This window comes from Coptis chinensis, chromosome 6, assembly GCF_015680905.1.
Source record: "Coptis chinensis isolate HL-2020 chromosome 6, ASM1568090v1, whole genome shotgun sequence".
In the NCBI taxonomy this organism is placed as follows: domain Eukaryota; kingdom Viridiplantae; phylum Streptophyta; class Magnoliopsida; order Ranunculales; family Ranunculaceae; genus Coptis; species Coptis chinensis.
This window is the reverse complement of record NC_141461.1, coordinates 67,108,162-67,129,843: the sequence shown is the minus strand read 5'-3', so window position 1 is coordinate 67,129,843 and position 21,682 is coordinate 67,108,162. Positions and strand designations below refer to the sequence as shown.

Genomic DNA, 21,682 nt, shown 5'->3' with positions numbered 1-21,682 from the left:
TAAGAACCCAAGAGTTTTGTCTCAAACGACGTGAAGACCGCTTGAGTGTTCATTGAAACAGTCTCGCCATGTTGTTTGAGTGTATGGTGAGACCGTTTCAGTGTACACTCAAATGATATGGTAAAACTATTTGAGTGTATACTCAAACAACATGGCGAGACCGTTTGAGTGTACACTCAAACAACATGCGCGAGACCAGTTGAATTGGTTGTTGGGCTTAAGCTTTGATGACAAACTTGTAATATGACAAACTTATAATATTACTTTTTTTTGGGGGGTTGCCCAATCCAATTTGATGAGTGCCCAATTAAATCACCAAAATAATAATACGAAACAATGCTCCTTTAGCTTGAGTCACCAAGCGACTATAGAAACTAGGTGAGTTATTCATCAAGTAGTTCTTGGCCTTGTTAGCAATTCGCCGAATAATTCGCGAATTGAATTTTTGAAGGGCAAAACGTATAATGCTTCCGAATGTTTGAAAGATTCGCAATAATTCACGGTTTTTTGTCTTGAAACGAATAATACGGATTTTGCCAAAAAATTTCAAAAATTCGGCTAAAAAAATAAAATAAAATAATAATAATGAAAATTTGGTTGCGTTTTTGTTATTTTTTATATACTTTATGTCATCACTCTTACTTTAAATCCCCCACTCTTATATTTTTAGTAATAAATTAATCCAAAAGCTTTGCTTTTATGCTTTTTGGGCAATATTTAAATTGTGATGTCATAGTATGTGTGTATTTTGAAATTTGAACGGTAATTTCAATCCAAAAACAAATAAATGAAGGTAAATTGGTTTCAATGTTTTTGTAGTTAAATCGTTTAGATATGTTTGTTAGGGCATCTCCAATGGAAGGTGTAAAGCGTATAATGTGTGAAATTTACACCCCCACTTTGAAAAAACCCTTTCCAATGGAGGATGTAAACCGTATACAATATCTATTAGTTGTTAAAATTTGGTTGAAATTTCCCTCCCAAGTTATTAGTTAATAAGAAGCACGGACGTAGCTTTAAATGTCGTTGGTGAGTTTTTAAAGTTCGGACGTCACTTCAACCGACGTGGGTACTTAAAATATTTCATTTGCGATGGCCCATGACCGTCGCTGCTTTTGTTTCCAGATTTTTAGAATACGGACGAGAGTTAAAGTGACGTGCGATCTCCACTTAAAATTTTCTTTTGCAAACTTGCAACAGTTAACGTATGTTGTTTTACTCTTTATTTCCACACTACCATTGGAAGAGCCATGAAGTGTATATTTATTACTTTAGAAATAAGGGTGTAAAATCCTAGTGGCGCCTACATGGAGCCTATGTGGAAGTGTAGATTTACACACTCCATTGGAAATGCTCTTATATTATAAATAATGACAACTATTATTAATATTTACTAACATAACCTCTCGAATTTTTGACTTCCGAATTTTTACAACCAAATGTTTAAAACACATATTAATTAAACATAGCATAATTGCTATATTACGAATTTTTAACCGAATATTTGATGGACCGTTTTTTTAATCAATTATTCCCGTATCCAATTTTTGCCTTGTCCCGAATGGATAACAACGTTCTTGCTTCTTTGGTGGCGTGGTGCCACATATGTCCCACCATGGCACATGTGTTTTGCGTCGACATCAATATATTGTTTTTAATTTTGAACATAGGAAGAACCAAAAGAAGAACGACTTGGATTACATTTCTTACAAGTCATCGAAAAAGGCACATGTCCATGATCTACTCGTTTGTATATACTATGATATGATGATGACCCTACAAATATATAGTTAGTCTATTCAAAGGGTGTCGTGCAGATGTACTTGTGGACTTTTTGTTATTAAAAGAAGTTTGAACATCATTCTAAGAGCTTATTATTCAAGAAGACTTAGTTGTGTTACTGGATTGAGTAATAACCCAAGTAACGAGATGACAGTCTCAGCTACACCTATAATTCAAGATGCCCGTCTCATGGTACGTGGTAAGCCTGTTTTAAATGGTGTACCGCCTAACGTAGTCACTTCCCCTGCAACTGGTGCGTCAGCTTTTGTCGGTGCAACTTCATCTACTCCAAGTGCTCGCCATGTTTTCAATCTTGGTGTTTTAGAGTAAGTTTCTATGCTTTCTTGGTGGTTTAGTTTACCTTTTTTGTTATATGCAGTAGTCACTGGGGCTGACTTTCATTTTCAAGGAATTTGAGAGGTTATAGAATATAGAATCCAGTTTGGTGAACGTCTTTTTAATTGATAGCTCTTCTGGACTTTTGCATATGTCATAGATATTGTGGACTAGTTTGTATTCAGTTTCAATTTTTGGATCTATTGGATTTTCTTGGTCATGATATTCATTTAAAATTTGGGGATATTGAGATATTGGGATGGAAATAGTTCATTGTAATCCTCAACTTCATTGGTGCTTGAAATGCAAAATGCCAAAAAGGATGACCTGGAAAACCAGAAAGCTGCCTTCATTACCATGAGGATGGAGTTGGAATTGCTTTTTGTGTTGGGAATGAGCAAGTTGTTTGTGAAATGAACAGTAATTTATTATAGAAAAATGAGAAAGGCAATGCTAATGGGCCAATGGGGATGAGGAAGAGGAAGAGGAAGAGGACATGGTTCTCTGTGATTTATGATCTAAGGAGGGCATTGAAGTTTTGGCGCATTTCTAACTAGGGTCTTTGTTCTTTAACATTTTGGAATTGTTGAATCCTTTTGTCTCATTTACAGTTGAAAATATGGTGTTGATAGATGAGGACATCCGAGGATAGTGGGGTAAAACGCGACAGTATTAAAACAAGATCACTATATATACCATTATACAAGTTTCAATGAAGCTCTTGAATGCCATAAGTAGGTCATGATCTTTATTCCACTAATTATTTTTAAGCAGCCAACTGTACATGCTAAAGATGCAGTGCTGACTCATGTGTTTAAATCTATGCCGGCGGATATAGAAGAGAAATTGTATTTCTAAACTTCCCCTCCCCCCTCTTTTTTTATTTATCTATACATATGAAAAAAAAGGGGGAAGGGGGTACAATTTGAAGCCAGGAAAAGGAAGCATATCTACGACTTTAGGCCAATGTTACATACTGGATTTGTATAGTGTTATGCTTTAGCAGACCCAAAAAAGGGTATGTCTGAACTCTGAAGGCTGTTATCGACTTAGAATACCATTAAAACTGATCCTTCTCCGTTCTATTATATACGTTAAACAGATTGTTTTGTTCTCCTTAAGAAGAGAGCAGAAGTGGAGGTAACAAGGACAGGAGAAAGGAAGGTGATGAGCAGGATAAGGACATTCTGTGCTTCTTCCTTTCGCCTCATTATTGTTTTAGTTAGTAAAAGTGATATAAGATAGGAGAGTGAGTCATTTCTTTAGTTCAAAGGGAACTTTTAACATGAAAAGGTGTTTCCTAGTGTTGGTAGACTGCAATTTTTGTCCGCTAAGTACTAGACTGGGTGAGAACTGAGAACTATTAAGACGATCCCGAGTATTGGGCTCTTTTGAATACACTCATTGACAGCTTAGGACATCTCAACTGTGTTTGAGTGCTACTGTTTGTGTTCACTTTTAGAGTTCTTTGTAAGTCATTTTTTGAGGTTTTCCATATTGTAAACAGACTATTTTCCTAAATAAGAATAGTGAGAGGAGGCCGAAACTAACTAAGCCGAACTCTCTTTTCTCTCTCAAACTTTCTTCTTCATTAACAATAATATAATTTTACTTTCACATTGAGACCGACTGGCTTCAGATCTTGAGTACATGTCCCAACTCCCACCAGGATTTCTTTTATGGGTATTACTTTACAAACTTCAATTTTGATCTGCAAATTGCTTAGGCTCAAGGCGGAAGCATTGTTTATAGATAGAAAGGATTGGCTGGATAGAATCCTATGAAGTGGAAGTATTTCTGTCTATTCATAAGTAGCGGCTTGAAGCAATTCATTGAGGATATGGACCGACGGACTGACTAGTTGCTTCCTTTGGATCTGGTGACTAACAAGCGCTGGAGTTGGATTGGGCTTGTTCCTCTCTATTCTCTAGCATGAGTGAAATCTAGCTTTACTTTAGTGCTACGAAATAGATGTTTGCTTGTATGGGAGATTCCCTGCAACATTAGAAATATAAACCTGCTCCTTATTCCAAGGAATGTCTGAATTTGTACTTCTCGTGGTATTTTGTGTTATACTGGTCACTAAGGAACTTCTTCTTCTGTGGCCAATTGTAGGGAATACAGATTTCTATGTTTGTTCAGATTCAAGATCTGGTGGATGATACCTCGTTTTGGAAAATCCGCCAGTGATGTTCCCATGGAAACCCAATTGCTTCTGTTGGAAGCAAAGGAATGTTCTGCCGTTCATGACGAAACCCTTGACACTACAACTGCTGAAAACCCATTTTATATACTAATATTGCCCGTGTTGGATGGTGAATTTCGAACAAGTTTGCAGGGAAGTTCTACTAATGAGCTTCACTTCTGTGTTGAAAGTGGTTAGTTTTGACATCAATTAATAAAGTCAAATTTTCAGTTTTGGATATTAAGCTCATTCTGATTGCTTTTGATTGTTGATTGTTGAAAGGTGATCCTAATGTTCAATCGTCACAAGCTCTGGAGGCTGTTTTCATCAATTCAGGGGACAATCCATTTGAGCTCATGAAAGATTCTATCAAGTATGTGCACTTCCAATATCAGGATAGCTGAACTAATCTATCTTATTCTGTTATACATCTTTCTATCTCTGCTATTGTTATTTTCGTTCATTATGAACTTTTGGGACTTTGCAGGATTTTGGAGAAGTACAAGGGTACTTTCAATCATATTGAGCACAAGAAGGTCAACCGAAACCCGGCTTTTCGATTATGATTTGCATATTATAATTTCCTTTTTGGAATTGCACTCTCATATATAGTCATCTTATTTATTTTGAGACAAAAACTTTTTATTCTTGTGAATGTGTTGTGATTTAATTGGCAGACACCAGCAAACTTAGATTGGTTTGGGTGGTGCACTTGGGACGCCTTCTATACGAAAGTCGATCCAAAGGGAATAAAGGAGGGACTTGAAAGGTATCATCACCATTCAGCAGTGTAGTATACATGACTTGGTTTGAGTTAACTCAAAAAACAGTCTATTTACTCCGTTATATATGTACTTTTGGATCTGTAATGTTTTCTTTTTATGTCTCTACAGTTTGTCTGCAGGAGGTTGTCCTGCTAGGTTTCTGCTCATTGATGACGGTTGGCAAGAAACTATAAATGAATTTCAGAAAGACAATGAACCAATCCCCGAAGGAACGCAGTTAGTATTTCCTTATTGATGGAAACTTACATCCGTATAGGAACTTGTTCATGAACTGGTATTTTAGACTCATCAGTTGATCCATTTGTTGATCCATAGGTTTGCAGTGCGGTTAGTTGACGTCAAAGAAAACAAGAAGTTTAGAGACATAGAAGTTGACTGCACAAGCAATGATCTCGGTGACTTCATCAAAGCCATCAAGGAAAAATTCGGAGTAAAGTATAATTCCTGATCAAACCAGAATTTCACTCTCTTACTGAGATTTCTTCATGATGAACATGTAGTTATGGATTGGATGTTCTAGGTATGTGTACGTGTGGCATGCCTTGGTTGGGTATTGGGGAGGGCTCCTTACAACATCTGAAGCATTGAAGAAATACAACCCAAAGATTGCATATCCAGTTCAATCTCCTGGTAATCTTGGAAATATTAGAGATTTTGCCATGGATTGTATAAACAAATATGGGATTGGGATTATTGATCCTGCAAAGATATACGACTTCTACAATGACCTTCATGGCTACCTTGCCACTAAAGGTGTAGATGGGGTCAAGGTAGATGTGCAGAATGTAATAGAAACTTTGGGATCTGGCTACGGTGGACGGGTTTCATTGATGAGACAATACCAATGGGCACTTGAGGAGTCGGTTGCAAAGAACTTCAGAGCAAATAATCTAATTTGCTGCATGAGTCATAACTCGGATTATATTTTCAGGTTTTTCCCATCTTCTTTTTCAGATAGTTATCTGACAACATTTAAGATGAGTATTGTAACTTATAAGAGCATTTGCAATGCAAGTCATAACTTTCACCCCCTCTATCACCGCCACCTCCTCACTTTTCACCCCCTCTATCACCAACCCGGTGATAAACAAGGTGAAGCTGTGCAATGCAAAGGTGATAAAAAACATCTCGGACGGGATGTTAGATTCCGTCCCGAGTTTTTATAACGAGATCTTCTGTAACATCCCGTCGATATTTTATAACGAGGCGGGATGTAACATCCCGTCCCGATGGCTCAATACCAACAGACGCTTGACGAGCTCCATTTTCACTTCATTTCCGGCCCAAAAATTCGATTTTGTAGCCTCCATTCACAACCTTTGAACACAAATTTCCATTCATAATGACTTCTCCATCCCCCAACCCATCCCCACCAAGCTCACCACACATCAAGAGCATTCCCGATGGTTTGGAAATGTCAAAATTTCCAAAAAAAGGGGCAAAAGGGATCGTCGTCGAAACGCCAGAATGTGGGTGAGGAGGACGAAATTGAACTTGGGTTTAATTTTCCACCGTTAATGAAATCGAGGACCACCCACCATTAAGCGTCAACATCGGTCCGACACGTTAGCAAATCGAGTGGCGGAATCTCAAGTAAGTTTTGATTTTTTTTTTAAGTTAATTATTATTATTTATGTTAGTTTATATCAAGTTTGTTGTTGTTTGAATTTGTCGTTATTATTTTAGTTTGAATTTGTATTAGTTTATATTAGTTTATTTTAGTTTGAATTTGTCGTATTATTTTAGTTTGAATTTGTATTAGTTTATATTAGTTTATTTTAGTTTGAATTTGTCGTATTATTTTAGTTTGAATTTGTATTAGTTTATATTAGTTTATTTTAGTTTGAATTTGTCGTTATTATTTTAGTTTGAATTTGTATTAGTTTATATTAGTTTATTTTAGTTTGAATTTGTCGTATTATTTTAGTTTGAATTTGTATTAGTTTATATTAGTTTATTTTAGTTTGAATTTGTCGTATTATTTTAGTTTGAATTTGTATTAGTTTATATTAGTTTATTTTAGTTTGAATTTGTCGTTATTATTTTAGTTTGAATTTGTATTAGTTTATATTAGTTTATTTTAGTTTGAATTTTATCGTATTAGTGTTTGTTGAATGTAGAAGTACACTTATGGAAAGTCGTTGTGCACTTTCAAATGTTAATGTCGTGGTGGCGTTGTATGAAATAAAAAACGGATCCTAATTTTGTCCGCGATTCTGATATTATATCCCGCCACACCATTTGGGAGTTTTTAATTGTAATTTGGGACAAAATGATCGGCGTTGTTGTTTGGGATAGTTGGCCGGTGGTGGCCAACTACCCACACATTTCATTTCCCATGGGGCGAAGCTTGATTACCCTCTTGATTTCCTGATGCTCACGGGTATCCCAATTGGTTATGGAGATGCCGTTCCTTTTGATGAAACTTTAGAGGTTTTACTACTGGCGATGAGTTTCTTTGAATGTTTTGATTTGGTTGAAGATGATGAGCAAGACGAAGTTTGAGATTATCGGTACCGAAAGCGCTTTAAGGGAGGAGCTATAAATATGAGTTGGTTTACTACGGCCAGATATTTGAATAGACTCGAAGGAGAAGCCGAAGACTATCATATTGGTGAGGAGTCGATCCACGAAGTATGTCACGTGCCTTCCTCTTCTACTTTGTTGGTCAAAATTATTTGGATATCCGATAGTTATTTACGTGTCGGGTGGATGGTCACAACCTCGGGACGTAGAGAGGATGTGGGATTATGATAGAATAATCAATCCATCTTAGCATACCTTTACCGTGGCTGACCCTCGCCAGTTGAGACGAAAGCCGCTTAAAGGCAATTTGTGCGGCTTTGTTTGGATTATACCGGTAAGTCTTATTTATTAAGTTATTGTTTCATTTCATTTATTTATCTAATTATTAATGTTGACATGTTTATATATATATTGATATTGTATTTTATCTATTGATGACGGTATTGGTGGTAATGAGCATTTTCGCGTGATGATCCCGTGTTGAAGAGGTTGGAAGAGGATGAGACTCATGACCGATTCCACGTATTCAAGCATGGGGGCTTCATCGTGAAGTGAGGGGGGTATGGGGACCTATCACATAATATTCATAACACTCGTCCGCCAGATTGAGCTTTTAGAGCTAGTCGAATGAAAGGCAACCCCCGGGCCGAAGTCCTTCATCTTTCGGACCCACTTTACGCGGATATTCCGGATGTTCCGAGAACACCGAAAATTGTAACTATCATATATGTGTCATAGAGCAAGGTTTTCTTTCTCGCCGAATGATACTTATAGGTCGGGCCATCGTGATGGTACCTTGGGGACGATGTTGGCGGCAAGTATCCGGAGAGATTGTTATACCTTACCCACCACCTATGGATATGATGACCTCGATATTCTTTCCCCGCCGTTCTTTCACACTATAGAGCAAACCCAAATGAGTGGCCGACGACGATCGCCTTTCGGTTTTTGTTATGACTTATATTGGAAGAGGGTTGGTCGAGGTCTCTTGCTAGGTGCGTTATACCGGGGCACCAATTTTGAAGGGGTTACTCGGAGCATTGAGGCCCGACATTCATTTCCCGTGAGGAGTGAGTTGCTACGATCCGCGGCCGTGGTGTTTCATGATATTCGGATGCCGCAAAGAACTCCACGATATTTGATGATGATGACCTTTGGCATTGGAGCATGATTACTTCTCGGGGCAAGATATGAGAATACCTATTCCACCGTAGATGCCGCAGTGGTAGCAGATTTGTCGAAGATACCGTTGAGCGGTTAGCCGAGGTTAGTATGATTTGAATTTATTTATGATTTGTTATTATTAGTATTCACTATAACCCCTAACTTTGCATTTGTTTTGTTAAACAGGGATGAAGTAAGGTCGAGCTCTTTAACTACGGCTTTCTCACTTATGCTATCGCGCGAGTCCTTCATGGAGTCCTCTCGCCGCAGCTTTTGAGTACTTTTACAAGAAGAACGTGTCGAACTTTGGAGCTTCGTGAGACGTGTGCAAAGAGTTGGAGAATGCCGGAAGTGGAGTACCTCAAGCTCAAGCTCAACCGTAGAGGCTTAATAACGACGTAGGGGAGAGCTCTTCGACCGGCCTTCTCGTAGGGGAGGAGGTCTCGGATTGATATTTTTTTTGTAGTTTGTAATAACCGCGTGCGCCATTACTTGTCTTATGGCGTTTGGGATTGTTGTTTGTAATGAATTTTTGATTAGCGTGTTTTTCTTTGATGAGTTTTGGATATGAATATGTCATTAAACAAAGGAGGTTATGTCCAATTTTTTAAGAAATTATAAGTTAGTTTTTTACCGAAGTTTACGTGGGTTAGACTTGGGTGTTGTTCATGATTGTTGTTTTGTCTTTTTATTATTTTCAAAGTATATTAGCGGTTTTTTATATGAATATGTCAATAAAACAAATGAGGTTATGGCCAAAAAAATTAAAAACTTATAAGTTCAGTATGTTTCCAAAATGGAACATTCGTTTCGCTCGCTTCACATTTGTTTCACTAATTTCTGTCATTGTTGAAACAAAGAAATTTTTAGTTTGGAATATCACTCATTTTGCGGTGGTTTGGTTCGACAGTTCCGGACAGAATAGTGTATGGGGATACCGAGACGGAATGTAACATCCCGTCCTGTTTTTAGACCGAGACGGAATGTAACATCCCGGCCGGTTTTAAGCCCTCCTTCCCCGCACATTTTACTATTCCAAACAATGCAATTATGGATGGTGGCCCATTTGGAATTATTGAGGGTACATGGATAGACATTTGGATACAATGTGTTGTCACTTGGAGAGTGAACAAAAATCTAATAAAATGTGTTGTCAATTGGTAAGTGGACCAAAATCAAAGTATCACATGTGACCTTATCATATGTGACCTTACCTTTCATATTTCGCTTTTACTTTCTATCTTTTATATCAAACAAACAACATAGCCATCTTCTTCCCCACAACCAAGCTAAAAATAGGAAAAATGTCTAGAGAAGAAAGAATTACATATAACCAAAGGTTATGGGGAGGATCTAGTAGTAATAGTTCGCCTTCCGGTTTCACCGGTCGCCTTTCCTACGGTACTTCAAAAGATGACTACATGGAAAGAGTAAAGAGATGAGCATAATGATATGATGAAACGAAAAGGGAGAGGGAGGAGGTTGCGCTATTATCCATGTCCCGGGGCATTAATGACTCAAGCAACCATTGAAATTGAAGATGTGGATACGCATAAACGCGGTGGATCCGCGGCAGGCGAGAGTACACGCTTTAGAGATGGTGGTGATTTCAAGAAACAAAAGATAATGAGGGATTACTTCACAACACCTTGTGGTGGCCTCCTCAAGTTTAGGCGGAAGGTACGATGACAAGAGAGCTTTTATGTATATGTTGCATACCGCTGCATCATTCGACGATTACTTTAAAGACAAGGTGGATGGATTGGGTCGGCAAGCAATTTACGGGTTACAAAAGGGACTAGCCGCAGTTGCACAATTAGCAACCGGTTGTTCTTCCTTCGATTCAACGGATGAGTATTTACAAATTGAGATTCCACAAAGAAATGTATCTATGAAGCGTTGGTGCAAGGCAATTATCACGGCGTTTGAGGAAGAAAGTACTTGAGACGCGACGCCGAGAAGCGCGAACATCGCTAGGATATTAGCTGAAAATGCGACAGGGGTTTTCCAGAATGCTTGGATCAATCGACCGTATGCACCGGGTGTGGAAGAATTGCCCAAGTGGATGGGCCGAACACATGTAGGTACAAGAAGGAACCAACTTTGATACTTGAAGCCGTTCGCGGACAAACATTGTTGATCCGCATTGCTTCTTCAAACTACCAGTTCGCGATAATGACATTAACGTGCTTTCATCGTTCTCATGTTTTTTTAATCATTAGAGCAAGGTGAGGCTCCTATGTTGCATTTAATGTGAATGGTAATGACTATGATATGGGATATTATCTTGCCGATGGTATTTACCCAAAATGGGGCACATTTGTTCAAGCCATTCGTTATCCAAGAAATAAGCATGAAAAGATCTTTACTCAACGCCAAGAAGCCGCAAGAAAGGATGTTGAAAGGACGCGTTTGAGTTTTGCGTGCACGATGGCATATTGTTAAGGCTTCGCGCTTGTCATAGTGTTGTTGTTCTTGGAGATATAATGAAGGCATGCATTATAATGCATAATATGATTGTTGAGAATGAACGAAAAGTGGAGTTTGGAATTGGAAAGGTCGAGGAAAGAAACAATACCGGCGCGCTCTTCGGAAGATGATGGTTTTCATTTTGTCTATCGATGATTGAAGCAAGAAATAAGATCGAAAATGAAGTTACACATACTAATCTTCAAAAGGACTTAGTTGAACATGTTTTTAATTGACCGGCATTGAAAAAAACAAGCAGATCCGGTACCAATTTATGATCCAAATTGGTCGGATCCGTGAGGGGGAGAAGGAGGCTTAAAATTAAAATGGAAATGAAAATGTATTTCCTATGTATTTCCTAACGTGAACTATTAAGTTCCAACGTATTTCCTATGTATTTCCTATGTATTTCCTAACGGAACTATTAAGTTCCAACGTATTTCCTATGTATTTCCTAACGTGAACTATTAAGTTCCAACGTATTTCCTATGTATTTCCTAATGTATTTCCTAATGTATTTCCTATGTAGTTCCAACGATTTAATCAGTTGTATTTTAATGAACTATATTACAATGTATTTTAATTTGATTGGTAATTGTATTTCTATGAAAATAATTATATTGGACGTAACATACATAGTGCATTAATTAAAAAAAAAGCTTAGATAAAAATACATAGTTCATTAATTAAAAATACAATGAAATTAAAATACATAGTGCATTAATTAAAAAGACAAAGAAAATTAAAATACATAGTGCATTAATTAAAATACATAGTGCTTTAATTAAAATAAAATACTAGATAATTAAAATACATAAGCTTAGTTAGAGCTAGAACCACCTCTAGCCCTTCCCCATTCAAAGACGTATTTCAGCTTTTGTTGTTGCTCGATTATAAAAGCGGTATCGGGATGGAGGACACTTTATCGGTCGCTAAAATCTTAGCTTCATATTGCATCTTTTGAAGCCGATTTTTTTTCCAATTGAACCTGATTTTTTTCTGCTTGAATCCGATTTTTTCTTCTCTTGCCATCACAGCTTCTTTGACCATATGCAAGTTCCCTTTCCCTAAGTTCTAAGCATTTTTGTGTTTCATTTGCATCCCCGTGCAAATGTATCCTCTAAACGTGTAAAGTAACCCTCCAACATACCAAATGATTTTTCTTGGTTCCTTTTGGACTTGGCTTTCTTCGATCCAAGAGGACGCTCCATTTCTTTTGGACGCTTCTATTTCTTGAGAACCCTCCAATTCAACTCCACCAACACTTGGTGAATTAGAAGTTGAATCTTCACCATCATTTTAGCGACCTTTTCCCTTTGTGGGGGCTTGACCTTGCCTCAAAAAACGTTATCCACTTTGGATTATCCTTGAGTATAACGTAACAATGATCAAGTGAAAAAAAGCGATTTTTCTTGTAGTTGGTATCGCCATCCTTGCCTCGGACAACTAAAAAAAAAAAATGGTGGTAATTAGACTAAAATAATCACTAGGACTAAGATAATTAAACTGCAATAATAATTAGACTAAGATAATAATTAGACTAAGACTAAAATGGAAATAATAAATACACTAAGATAATTAGATCGAAGACGGAAATAATTAGACTAAGACTAAGATAATCAATAAATTCCAAATTGACAACGCTTGTAATTACCCGGCTTTGTATTGTTGTACCACTTGCATGTCGAGCCTCCACCGCATTCACAATTGCAACAAATTTGTTCATCATTTTTGAAATATATTTCCACCTTCCGCTAATTGAATCGAGACCTATCCCACCCACGCTGCTTGATTGAACTCGTTTGTTACACGATTCCAAAATCCTTTTGCATTTTGGAAAGCACCAACAATAGAGTCTTCACTAATTTTTATCCAAGCAAGACATAGAGCTTGATCATCGGACATGCTAAAGTGAGCTCTCGCTTTTGCTTGAGTGCTACCACTTGCTTGAGATGCTTGAGTTGATGCCATTTGATATTTGGTTTTTAAGAACTGATTTTAAAGAAGAAGAAATATGATATATGATTGTTGGAAGTGTGAGTTGAAATGAAACAAATGTTGTATATATACCAAAGTTTTTATTTTGACCGCTTTTTGACCGTTTCGACTTTTGACCGTTGGTAGCCGTTAGGACTCGGACGGGATGTTGGATTCCGTCCGGTGAGTTTTGTAATCCGGGCGAATCCAACATCCCGTCCGGTTAACAAGTCGGTGATAAACTCGGTGGTTGGTTTCACCTCGCTTTGAACTGGGGATAATTATCACCTTCATTATCACCCTGCATTGCACAGCAGTTTTGGACCCAAGTAGGTGATAATTATCACTACCCCCTCTCTATCACCTGCATTGCAAATGCTCTAAGCACTACTGATTTCAGTTCGAAGAAGAGTGCTGTTGCTAGAGCATCGGAGGATTTCATGCCAAGGGAGGAAACTTTCCAGACCTTACACATAGCCTCAGTTGCCTTTAACAGCCTTCTTCTTGGAGAGATTGTTATACCGGACTGGGACATGTTCCATGTAAGATGTATTGCATTACGCTGGAAAGCTTCTCTACCATCAAAGTTGGTTTTGGTCAGGTCGTCTCGACTAAAAGTTGTCTTTCTTTACTTCATATGTTTCTGCGGATAACAATTTAAAATGATGCAATGCCTACTTATGATACTTTGGAGCATTTCTTCAATCATCAAAAATCACCCAGTATATAACATTTTTTATCTGAAGTTGCAATTTATCACATAGTATGAGCACATAGTGGCGAATTACTAGTGTTTGTTATAGTGTTGGTGTTCTCACATAAACCTTTTAATCTTATTCTCAGAGTAACCATGTAACAGCTGAGTTCCATGGCGCAGCTAGAGCTGTAGGGGGATGTGGTGTCTACGTGAGGTAAGTCCCAAACCATGTTGTCTTGTGTGCCCAATAGTAGAAAATCCTCCTATATGTGGCGTTTTACTAAACTTTTATTTTTTACATGGTCTTATCATGGTTAGCCAAGTTTATTAGTCTGTACCTTCTGCTATATGCAGTGATAAACCAGGCACATATAATTTTGATATTCTCAAAAAGCTTGTACTGCCTGATGGATCAACTTTAAGAGCAAAGTGTCCTGGTCGACCTACTAGGGATTCTTTGTTCGAGGATCCAGTCATGGACGGAAAAAGGTAAGTTTATTAAATATATTTCTTCCAGACTCCCAGTTAGTTAAATAATTTATGCCATCTATAGCCTCACTCTGACAACCACCAGAATTAAACACTTGCAGCCTGCTTAAGATTTGGAACCTGAACAAGTTAACAGGAGTTATAGGTGTTTTTAATTGCCAAGGAGCAGGATGTTGGCCATGCAGAGAGAGAACTGACACGGGATCTAGGCCTTCACCGATTTTAAGTGGCCATGTCAGTCCAATCGATGTTGAGTACCTTGAACAGGTGGCAGGTGACAATTGGTCTGGAGATTCTGCAGTGTACACCTTCAACACAAGTAACTTCCAAACCTTTCCTCTATTTACTAATAAATTTGAATTCTAAGCTAACTGCTTTACAAATTTTGTATTTCAGAATCTCTCTCAAAGCTACCTAAGAGGGGAAGCATTGAAGTTACTCTGGGAGTTTTACAATGTGAAATATATACTATATCTCCAATCAGGGTTAGTCAACCTATAGTCTCTCTTGTTTTTCTATTGTTTAAAAGAATGGAACCAGTGAACTGTTTTTATTGGCAGAAAGAAATGAGACTTCAGTATAACATGGACATTTTGAGTAAACAGGTGGATTACATAATATATCATTTTCTTACTCTATATTTCACATTACTACATTTTCTGTCTTCTATATATATTCTTAGAATAAGTATAAAAGGACTAGTGAAATTGTTGAATGCCGGTGGTCCTTCAAGGGATGCGAGTAAGTCAGCTACTTGGGTTGTCTCTTTAAATAAATGGGTGATTTCTACTGGTTATAACTAATGCATATACTCCCGAATGACATGAATTTTATTTGCCACCGTCAGTACATAGTAGTACCACATTGAGCTCTTCCAGAGTTTGCTGCTATCTTTATTTTCTTCATCCCCAGAACTTAACTAATCCTAATTCTCTTGAGGATAGCCTGAAGCTCTAGTTTCAAAACTTATGTTCTGTCCCTGTAAGGTGCAACAGATCCTTCAGGGAATTAGGGTCTCTAAGGAGTCTCCTGTGGCTCTGTTGCAAGCTCTATTTTCCCCCAAACTAACATTGGTAGTCACCTCGACCACTCTTAGTTCAGTGTGGTAGTTAAAGCAAAAGTGGTTTGTTATTCAGGATGGTGGTTGTTTCAACCCATTTACCTAATCTATTACCTCACCTTCTAGTTCTCCTATACTGAAGTACTTGGTTATTGCAACAGGAATACTGCCAAGGGATATACTTTGCTCCAATCGGATTGATTGACATGTACAACTCTGGAGGGGCAATCGAAGCTTTGCACTGCACTAGTGACTCTTTGAGCTGTACGATAAAGATCAAAGTCCGAGGATGTGGTCGTTTTGGAGCTTACTCGAGCACAAAACCAAAGTACTGTATCCTTCAGAAAGAAGAGGAGTTCGACTACAACAGAGATGATGGGTTCTTGATAATAAATCTTCCACCTTACTCTGAAGCTGAAAATTCAAGAGAAATCGAGATAGTCTATTGATGTAATAGTTCTGATCTCTACAAACTGCACGTAATATAACTCTATGAAATGATTATTAGAGTGAAGTCCCATTTCCATGTAAAATATGAGGTTCATGTGTATCCATCTCTTTTGAGCGGGTTTTCCATACCTGAATGTGACAAAAAAAAAAAAAAAAAAAATGGGTAACCAACACTCTGAATTAAGAAGGCAGACTGGCAACGGGCTGACTAATTCAGAAACCTCCTGGGTGTGTTTGAAAGAGTGGAGGTCATAGACCCTGTTTCTCGAAATTGTAACTTTGAGAAGGTTGGTCAGTTCTGGCCAACTGCATACAAGGATAGAATACTCTCCTCAGTTCTTCCGATCAATAATCCTTCACCTGACAAGATTATTAGGAAAGTACAATGGTTGAAATAACATTTGGCATAGATTGTCGAAATGTCGGAATTGTCGAAACCTCCATCTTCTGTGCAGTCACTAAAAATTCCGGTAATGTCGGAATTGTCGAAATAAATCTGGCATTTTTGGACCATCCGCAGCTATAGCTCCCTCCTCATTTCTACCTCTCCTTATCTTCTCTTTCTTTCACACAACATTTAACACTTAACACTATGATGATGACTGCAACTACACCACTCTTCAAACCACTATCCATAACAACTTCTTTCTTCACCATCAACTCTTCTTCTTTCTCTTCAAAACCAACTAACTTCTTCCCCCGCTTGTCTTGGAAACTCTCTCTTCGCAAAACTATACTCACCATGGTTGCTTCACAAGAAGAGAACCAAGTTGTTCTTGAAGACGAAGAAGAAGAAGAGGAATCTGGTGGTGATTACTATCCTGAACCCACTGAAGATGCCAAGCTTTTTGTTGGGAATTTACCTTATGATTTAGATTCTGAGAGGCTAGCTATGCTTTTCGAGAAGGCGGGGATTGTTCATAGTGCTGAGGTATGATTTTTTTTTTTTCTCTTATAGTGTTTTTTGGAATGTGGGTAGATGTAATTTTTGTTTGTTTCGTTTGTAGGTTATTTACAATAGGGATACTGATCAGAGTCGTGGGTTCGGGTTTGTTACCATGACTACTGTTGATGAAGCTGAAAAAGCTATCGATATGTTCAATCGCTATGTAAGTTTCTTTTTTCTTTAGAATGTGTTTACTTATTTACCTATTGCATCAAATGTTTAGAAAATATTCAAGTAGCAACGAAAAGCAGGACTTTTTAATATTTATCACAACTATAGGATAGAGTACGTCCTTACACATTAGAAGATGGAGGAGAAATGAGATTTGTTGATGGAAGTTTATGATTTCTAATAGAATGTGGTGTTTTGATGCTCAAAACATAACTTAATTTGGAGTCTTTGATCTTTAAAGAAGTTATGAGGGGTTAAAATGTAAAATATATTTGAACATGTGAGGCTTAAGCCTCAAGGCACAAAACCCATAAAAGGCCGCTTTTTTAAACCTTGATCATGGAAGCTTCTTAGGTTGGTCATTGATGTAGTAACATTATTGTTACTATTATTTCAACACAATGCTCTTGTCTCAACTACTTATTTCCTGATGAGCTCTAGAAAACCTTGGAAAGGTTAGCTTGTAGAATACTTGAATGCCAGACTCAGGGAAGGCTACGTCTGTTAAGATCATCTGCACTTAAAGACATTGACTTTGAAAATGTGTATGGTATTTACCGGACTATGTTCTTTATGAGATCTGTCATTTTATTAACATTCATTGTGTCTGTTTAATTTAATTTTAGTGATGCCCATAATTTGATCGCTATTCTGCAGTCACTCACTCTCATGCTTTGGTAAATGTTCTCAAGAGTTTCTACCATGTCTAATAAAACAGGACATAAATGGGAGAAATTTGACAGTAAACAAGGCTGCTCCTAAAGGGTCTCGACCAGAGCGAACCCCTCGGTCGTTTGAGCCTTCTTTCAGAATCTACGTCGGTAATCTTCCATGGCAAGTCGATGATGCTCGCCTTGAGCAGGTATTCAGTGAATACGGCAAGGTAGCTGATGCCAGGGTTGTCTATGATCGGGAAAGTGGACGTTCACGAGGATTCGGCTTTATAACTATGTCCACGCAGACCGAGGTGGATGATGCTATTGCCGCTCTCGATGGACAGGTATTGTGTATTCCTTCTCTGACAAATTATAGGACAATTCAGTTAAGCTTTCTACACTTATGTACAGAATGCAGGAATTTGACCCTTACATGCGGTCCAATGGGTAAAATTGAGGACATTGGAGGAAAAAAATAACCTGTTCTTTTCGTTAGACATTCAAGTAAAAATGAGGACATCGATGAAAAAAAATTATTTATTTTCTCTGATGTCCTATTGGGTTATATCAGCCATATAATATATTCCCTTCTTTAGACATTTGAGTGAAATTGAGGACATCAGGGAGAAAAAAAGAGAAACTCATGTATCCAGTGGGTAAAATGTCCTGCATGAATTCTATAAATGAGCCACTGGATCTGGCTTTGACCCATTGTATGTGCGATTCATATATTGGTCGTTCAGGACAAGGGAATTTCCAGTTGACTGGACTTGCTGCAAAACCTTTTGGTGTCTCGAATTGTTTGATATCATTATATGCAACTGAACTTGACTACGGGTATGTGCAACACTGAATTTCCGGTTATTGAAATTCTCAAAGGGTATCAAAAGGCTAAATGTTACTTGACTATGCATTCAATCTTGCCGATAGAAGTACTAGTGAGTGTATGGTTCATGTTATTTAAAGTTGACAGATATACGTATATATGAATGATTTTGGATCGGTGTATGACTCTAAAAATCCTAAACAAATTACAATAAGGTTCGATACATCAAAACGACCTGATGTTTTGTGGAAAGGGTCTCCATGGTGTGGAGATCATGTAAGCCCAAAATCATCCATTGATTTATCTTGTAGGTGCCCTTCGTTGTACCATTTAATTCTAGATCCTATCCCTCTATGCTAGCGTGGTTTTGAATTCTTGTTGTATTTTTTCTCGTTGTTAATGTATTTTGTATGCTAGTAGGGATAAGCATATTTCCACTTTGCTGGTCTTGCTGGTAAATTTTGGTGATTTGCTAGGCAGCTTTACTGATTAATTGGATGAGCCGTGAATATTGGGACTTAGAAAGTTAGTGGCCCTGTGACAATTTCAGTCAGCATTGTTTGCAGCTTGTAAAAGTACCAATGAGTTCGTGGTTGAGTGTTTCTAGCGTCCAAGTGGGATGTAAATGGGGTGGGTCGGGGGCAGGTTTCCTTGCCCATCCCCATCCCCATCCCCATCCCCGATTTCAATTTCATTCCCCATACCTGCCCCATCCCCACTTGAGAGGCAGTCGAGGATTCCCCATACCCACCCAACTGGGTACCAGATTCTCCATACCCGCCCCTCCCCATTGACCAATTTAAAAAACAAATCCTTATTTTATACTCACCTAAATTAACTATTTTTTATCTATATATTAAAGACACTTTATGAATTTGGCATTAGCCTAATGAAAAGATGGTCATGGTTTCAAGAATGAGGTCATGATTTTGAATTTTACTCTTGCAACATTTTAAGAAATATACATAGTACATGCATATTATATACACTAAATTCTTAAATGGACCCCATTCTCCGTACCCGCTTAGAAGGAGTCGGGGATTCCTCATACCCGCCCCCAACCCCATTTAGCTAAGGGTGGAATTTGAGCCGAGGGCTCGGAGCTTGGCTTGGGCTTGGCTCTTTTAAGCTTGGCTCGAGCTCGCTCGTTTACTATATGAGCCGAGCTTGAGCTCAAATTAAAGCTCGTGTAACAAATGAGCTTGATGAAGCTCGGCTCGTTTAGCTCAAATAACATAGTTATAGTGTAAAATAACCGAGCGGCTCGGGCTCGGCTTGGGCTTGGCTCGTTTAAGCTTGGCTCGAGCTCGCTCGTTTAACTATATGAGCCGAGCCCGAGCTCAATTTAAAGCTCGTGTAATTAGCGAGCCGAGCTTGAGCATGGTAAAGCTCGGCTTGTTTAGCTCGAATTCCACCCTTACATTTAGCACCCTCTGTACCCGCCCCACTTGGGTCGGGTCTCCATGGAGCCCCATCCCCATGGGTATTTTTTACTTCCCTACGTCCAACATCATTAGAACAAAAGTGTATGCTTAATATCAAACAAAGGGCATGGAATTAGGCGAGTTTGTTTCTTGGCAAGGATGATCTCGACAACATGGAGATCATTATACCAAACTTTTTAAGCTCGCCAAATCTAACTCACAACAACTTCCAATCCTTTTTGCTGTCAATTTTACACAAAAACTTTCAACCACTTTTGTTGAAATTAGATATATTGAAGATTATCTCCATGAAGTCGAGATGATCATGGCCAAATATTCACAGATGGTAGTTTGTTAGAAATATATATGTGTGCATTGGTCACCATATATTTCCTTTGTACTTTGTCCATGTGATTCAATTAAACCATGTATTGCCAACTTGGTGTGGAGGGAATACTAATCCTGCAAATGTCAATGATAACTTCGCAATTTCTTAATGTGATCCTTTTTCTTTGTTATACCTTCTTGATAAGCAAACAACATAAACATCTCCATTATGTGTTGCAGAGTTTGGATGGGAGAGCAATCAAAGTCAATGTTGCTGAAGAGAGACCAAGGCGCAACTCCTTTTGAAGATGACCTTATATCATTGTCCCCCTCTTTAAATGTCTTTCGTCGTTGTAGGTCCATTCTAAAAGAGTATTTGAGCAATCATTTGGTTTGTGTTAATTGGATTGACCTTTAGGAAAGTTTCTGCTTAGCAATTGAAATTTCTTGTTAGTCTTTTCTAATTGTTTCGTTATAAGTTGGCAAGTATTTAATATCAGCATTCTCTCATGTCAGTTTTTGGAAGGTGATTATTTGATAAATAGGGTTCAGCTGTACTGCTGTACCACGGGCAAGAATCTATTATAAACTCTGCTGCTGCTTTCTTCACATGGATTTATAGGTTTATGCATAATGTAAACCTAACTAGCTCTGTTCCTTTCTGTCCACATTTCATGCAGCAGCAGCAATGGATCTACCTTTATCTAAGAATTGTCTTTGGAACAGCCCTATCTCACAAATTGATGTTCTAAGTCCCCAGTCAGATGCTTCTACTTGTATCCCGTTAGCAGTAGCAAATTATAATGACTGATCCCAAGCAGTGAAAGAACTATTCTGTAGTCTTCAGGAAAGGAATGAGATAAATCCAGCCAGCGTATCTTATCCTCCATATTGCCTGGTCAGACATGAATAGCTAAAATACAAAATAGAATCCTTCTACAATAGGAAGTTGGAAAATAGTCAGCAATTACCTCCATACCACGCTCTTACCTTCAATACAAGGAAGTTAACCATCGAAGAGCAACCATAATGTTAATTTGGCTGTAGTTTTTCAACAGATTTGGCTTTTGATTTGTAATCATCCATGCATGTACACAGCAAATTTGATACCATTTTTTTTTTTGGGGTTGCTAGGTAACTTTAATACCATCTCATTCCCAACACTTGTTGGAAGGCATCTCTGCTCTTGGAGAATGGAGATACACTCGTACACCTCCAGTAATAAGAAGCATTTGAACAAATAGAAGTCCATTCTCATTAGGCCACCATTCTTCCTCCTTAGGCCACCCGTAAGGAATTTGAACCAGTAGTTAATTTCCAGCAATGTTTAGCCATTTATGATGTTCATACATGCATATGCTAGAATAACGTAGAGAAAAATTTAAAAGAACCCTAGCACAGAATGGTACAGA

At 38.0% G+C, this 21,682-nt stretch overlaps 2 protein-coding genes across 3 annotated transcripts; both read left to right on the top strand.

Annotated features, from left to right (window-relative positions):
* Positions 1–1,675: 1,675 nt before the first annotated feature.
* On the top strand, positions 1,676–16,020 carry LOC147494044 (putative galactinol--sucrose galactosyltransferase 2). Of its 2 annotated transcripts, none has more exons than XM_086566214.1 (14): positions 1,676–2,108; positions 4,234–4,496; positions 4,586–4,676; positions 4,791–4,839; positions 4,981–5,072; positions 5,197–5,304; positions 5,404–5,523; positions 5,609–6,019; positions 13,625–13,766; positions 14,068–14,135; positions 14,276–14,410; positions 14,512–14,729; positions 14,807–14,895; positions 15,632–16,020. In XM_086566214.1, exons 1-14 carry the CDS (start codon positions 1,930–1,932, stop codon positions 15,917–15,919), a joined length of 2,253 nt encoding a protein of 750 aa, XP_086422340.1. In that variant the 5' UTR covers positions 1,676–1,929; the 3' UTR covers positions 15,920–16,020. The 2 variants fall into 2 exon arrangements, with proteins under 2 accessions (XP_086422340.1, XP_086422341.1); XM_086566215.1 differs by lacking the exon at positions 1,676–2,108 and adding an exon at positions 3,784–3,801.
* Positions 16,021–16,461: 441 nt separating this feature from the next.
* Positions 16,462–20,734, top strand: LOC147494043 (28 kDa ribonucleoprotein, chloroplastic-like). The gene is made up of 4 exons (XM_086566222.1): positions 16,462–16,851; positions 16,928–17,029; positions 17,756–18,037; positions 20,511–20,734. The coding sequence occupies exons 1-4, from the start codon at positions 16,513–16,515 to the stop codon at positions 20,574–20,576; spliced, it is 789 nt and encodes a 262-aa protein (XP_086422348.1). The 5' UTR covers positions 16,462–16,512; the 3' UTR covers positions 20,577–20,734.
* Positions 20,735–21,682: the final 948 nt, after the last annotated feature.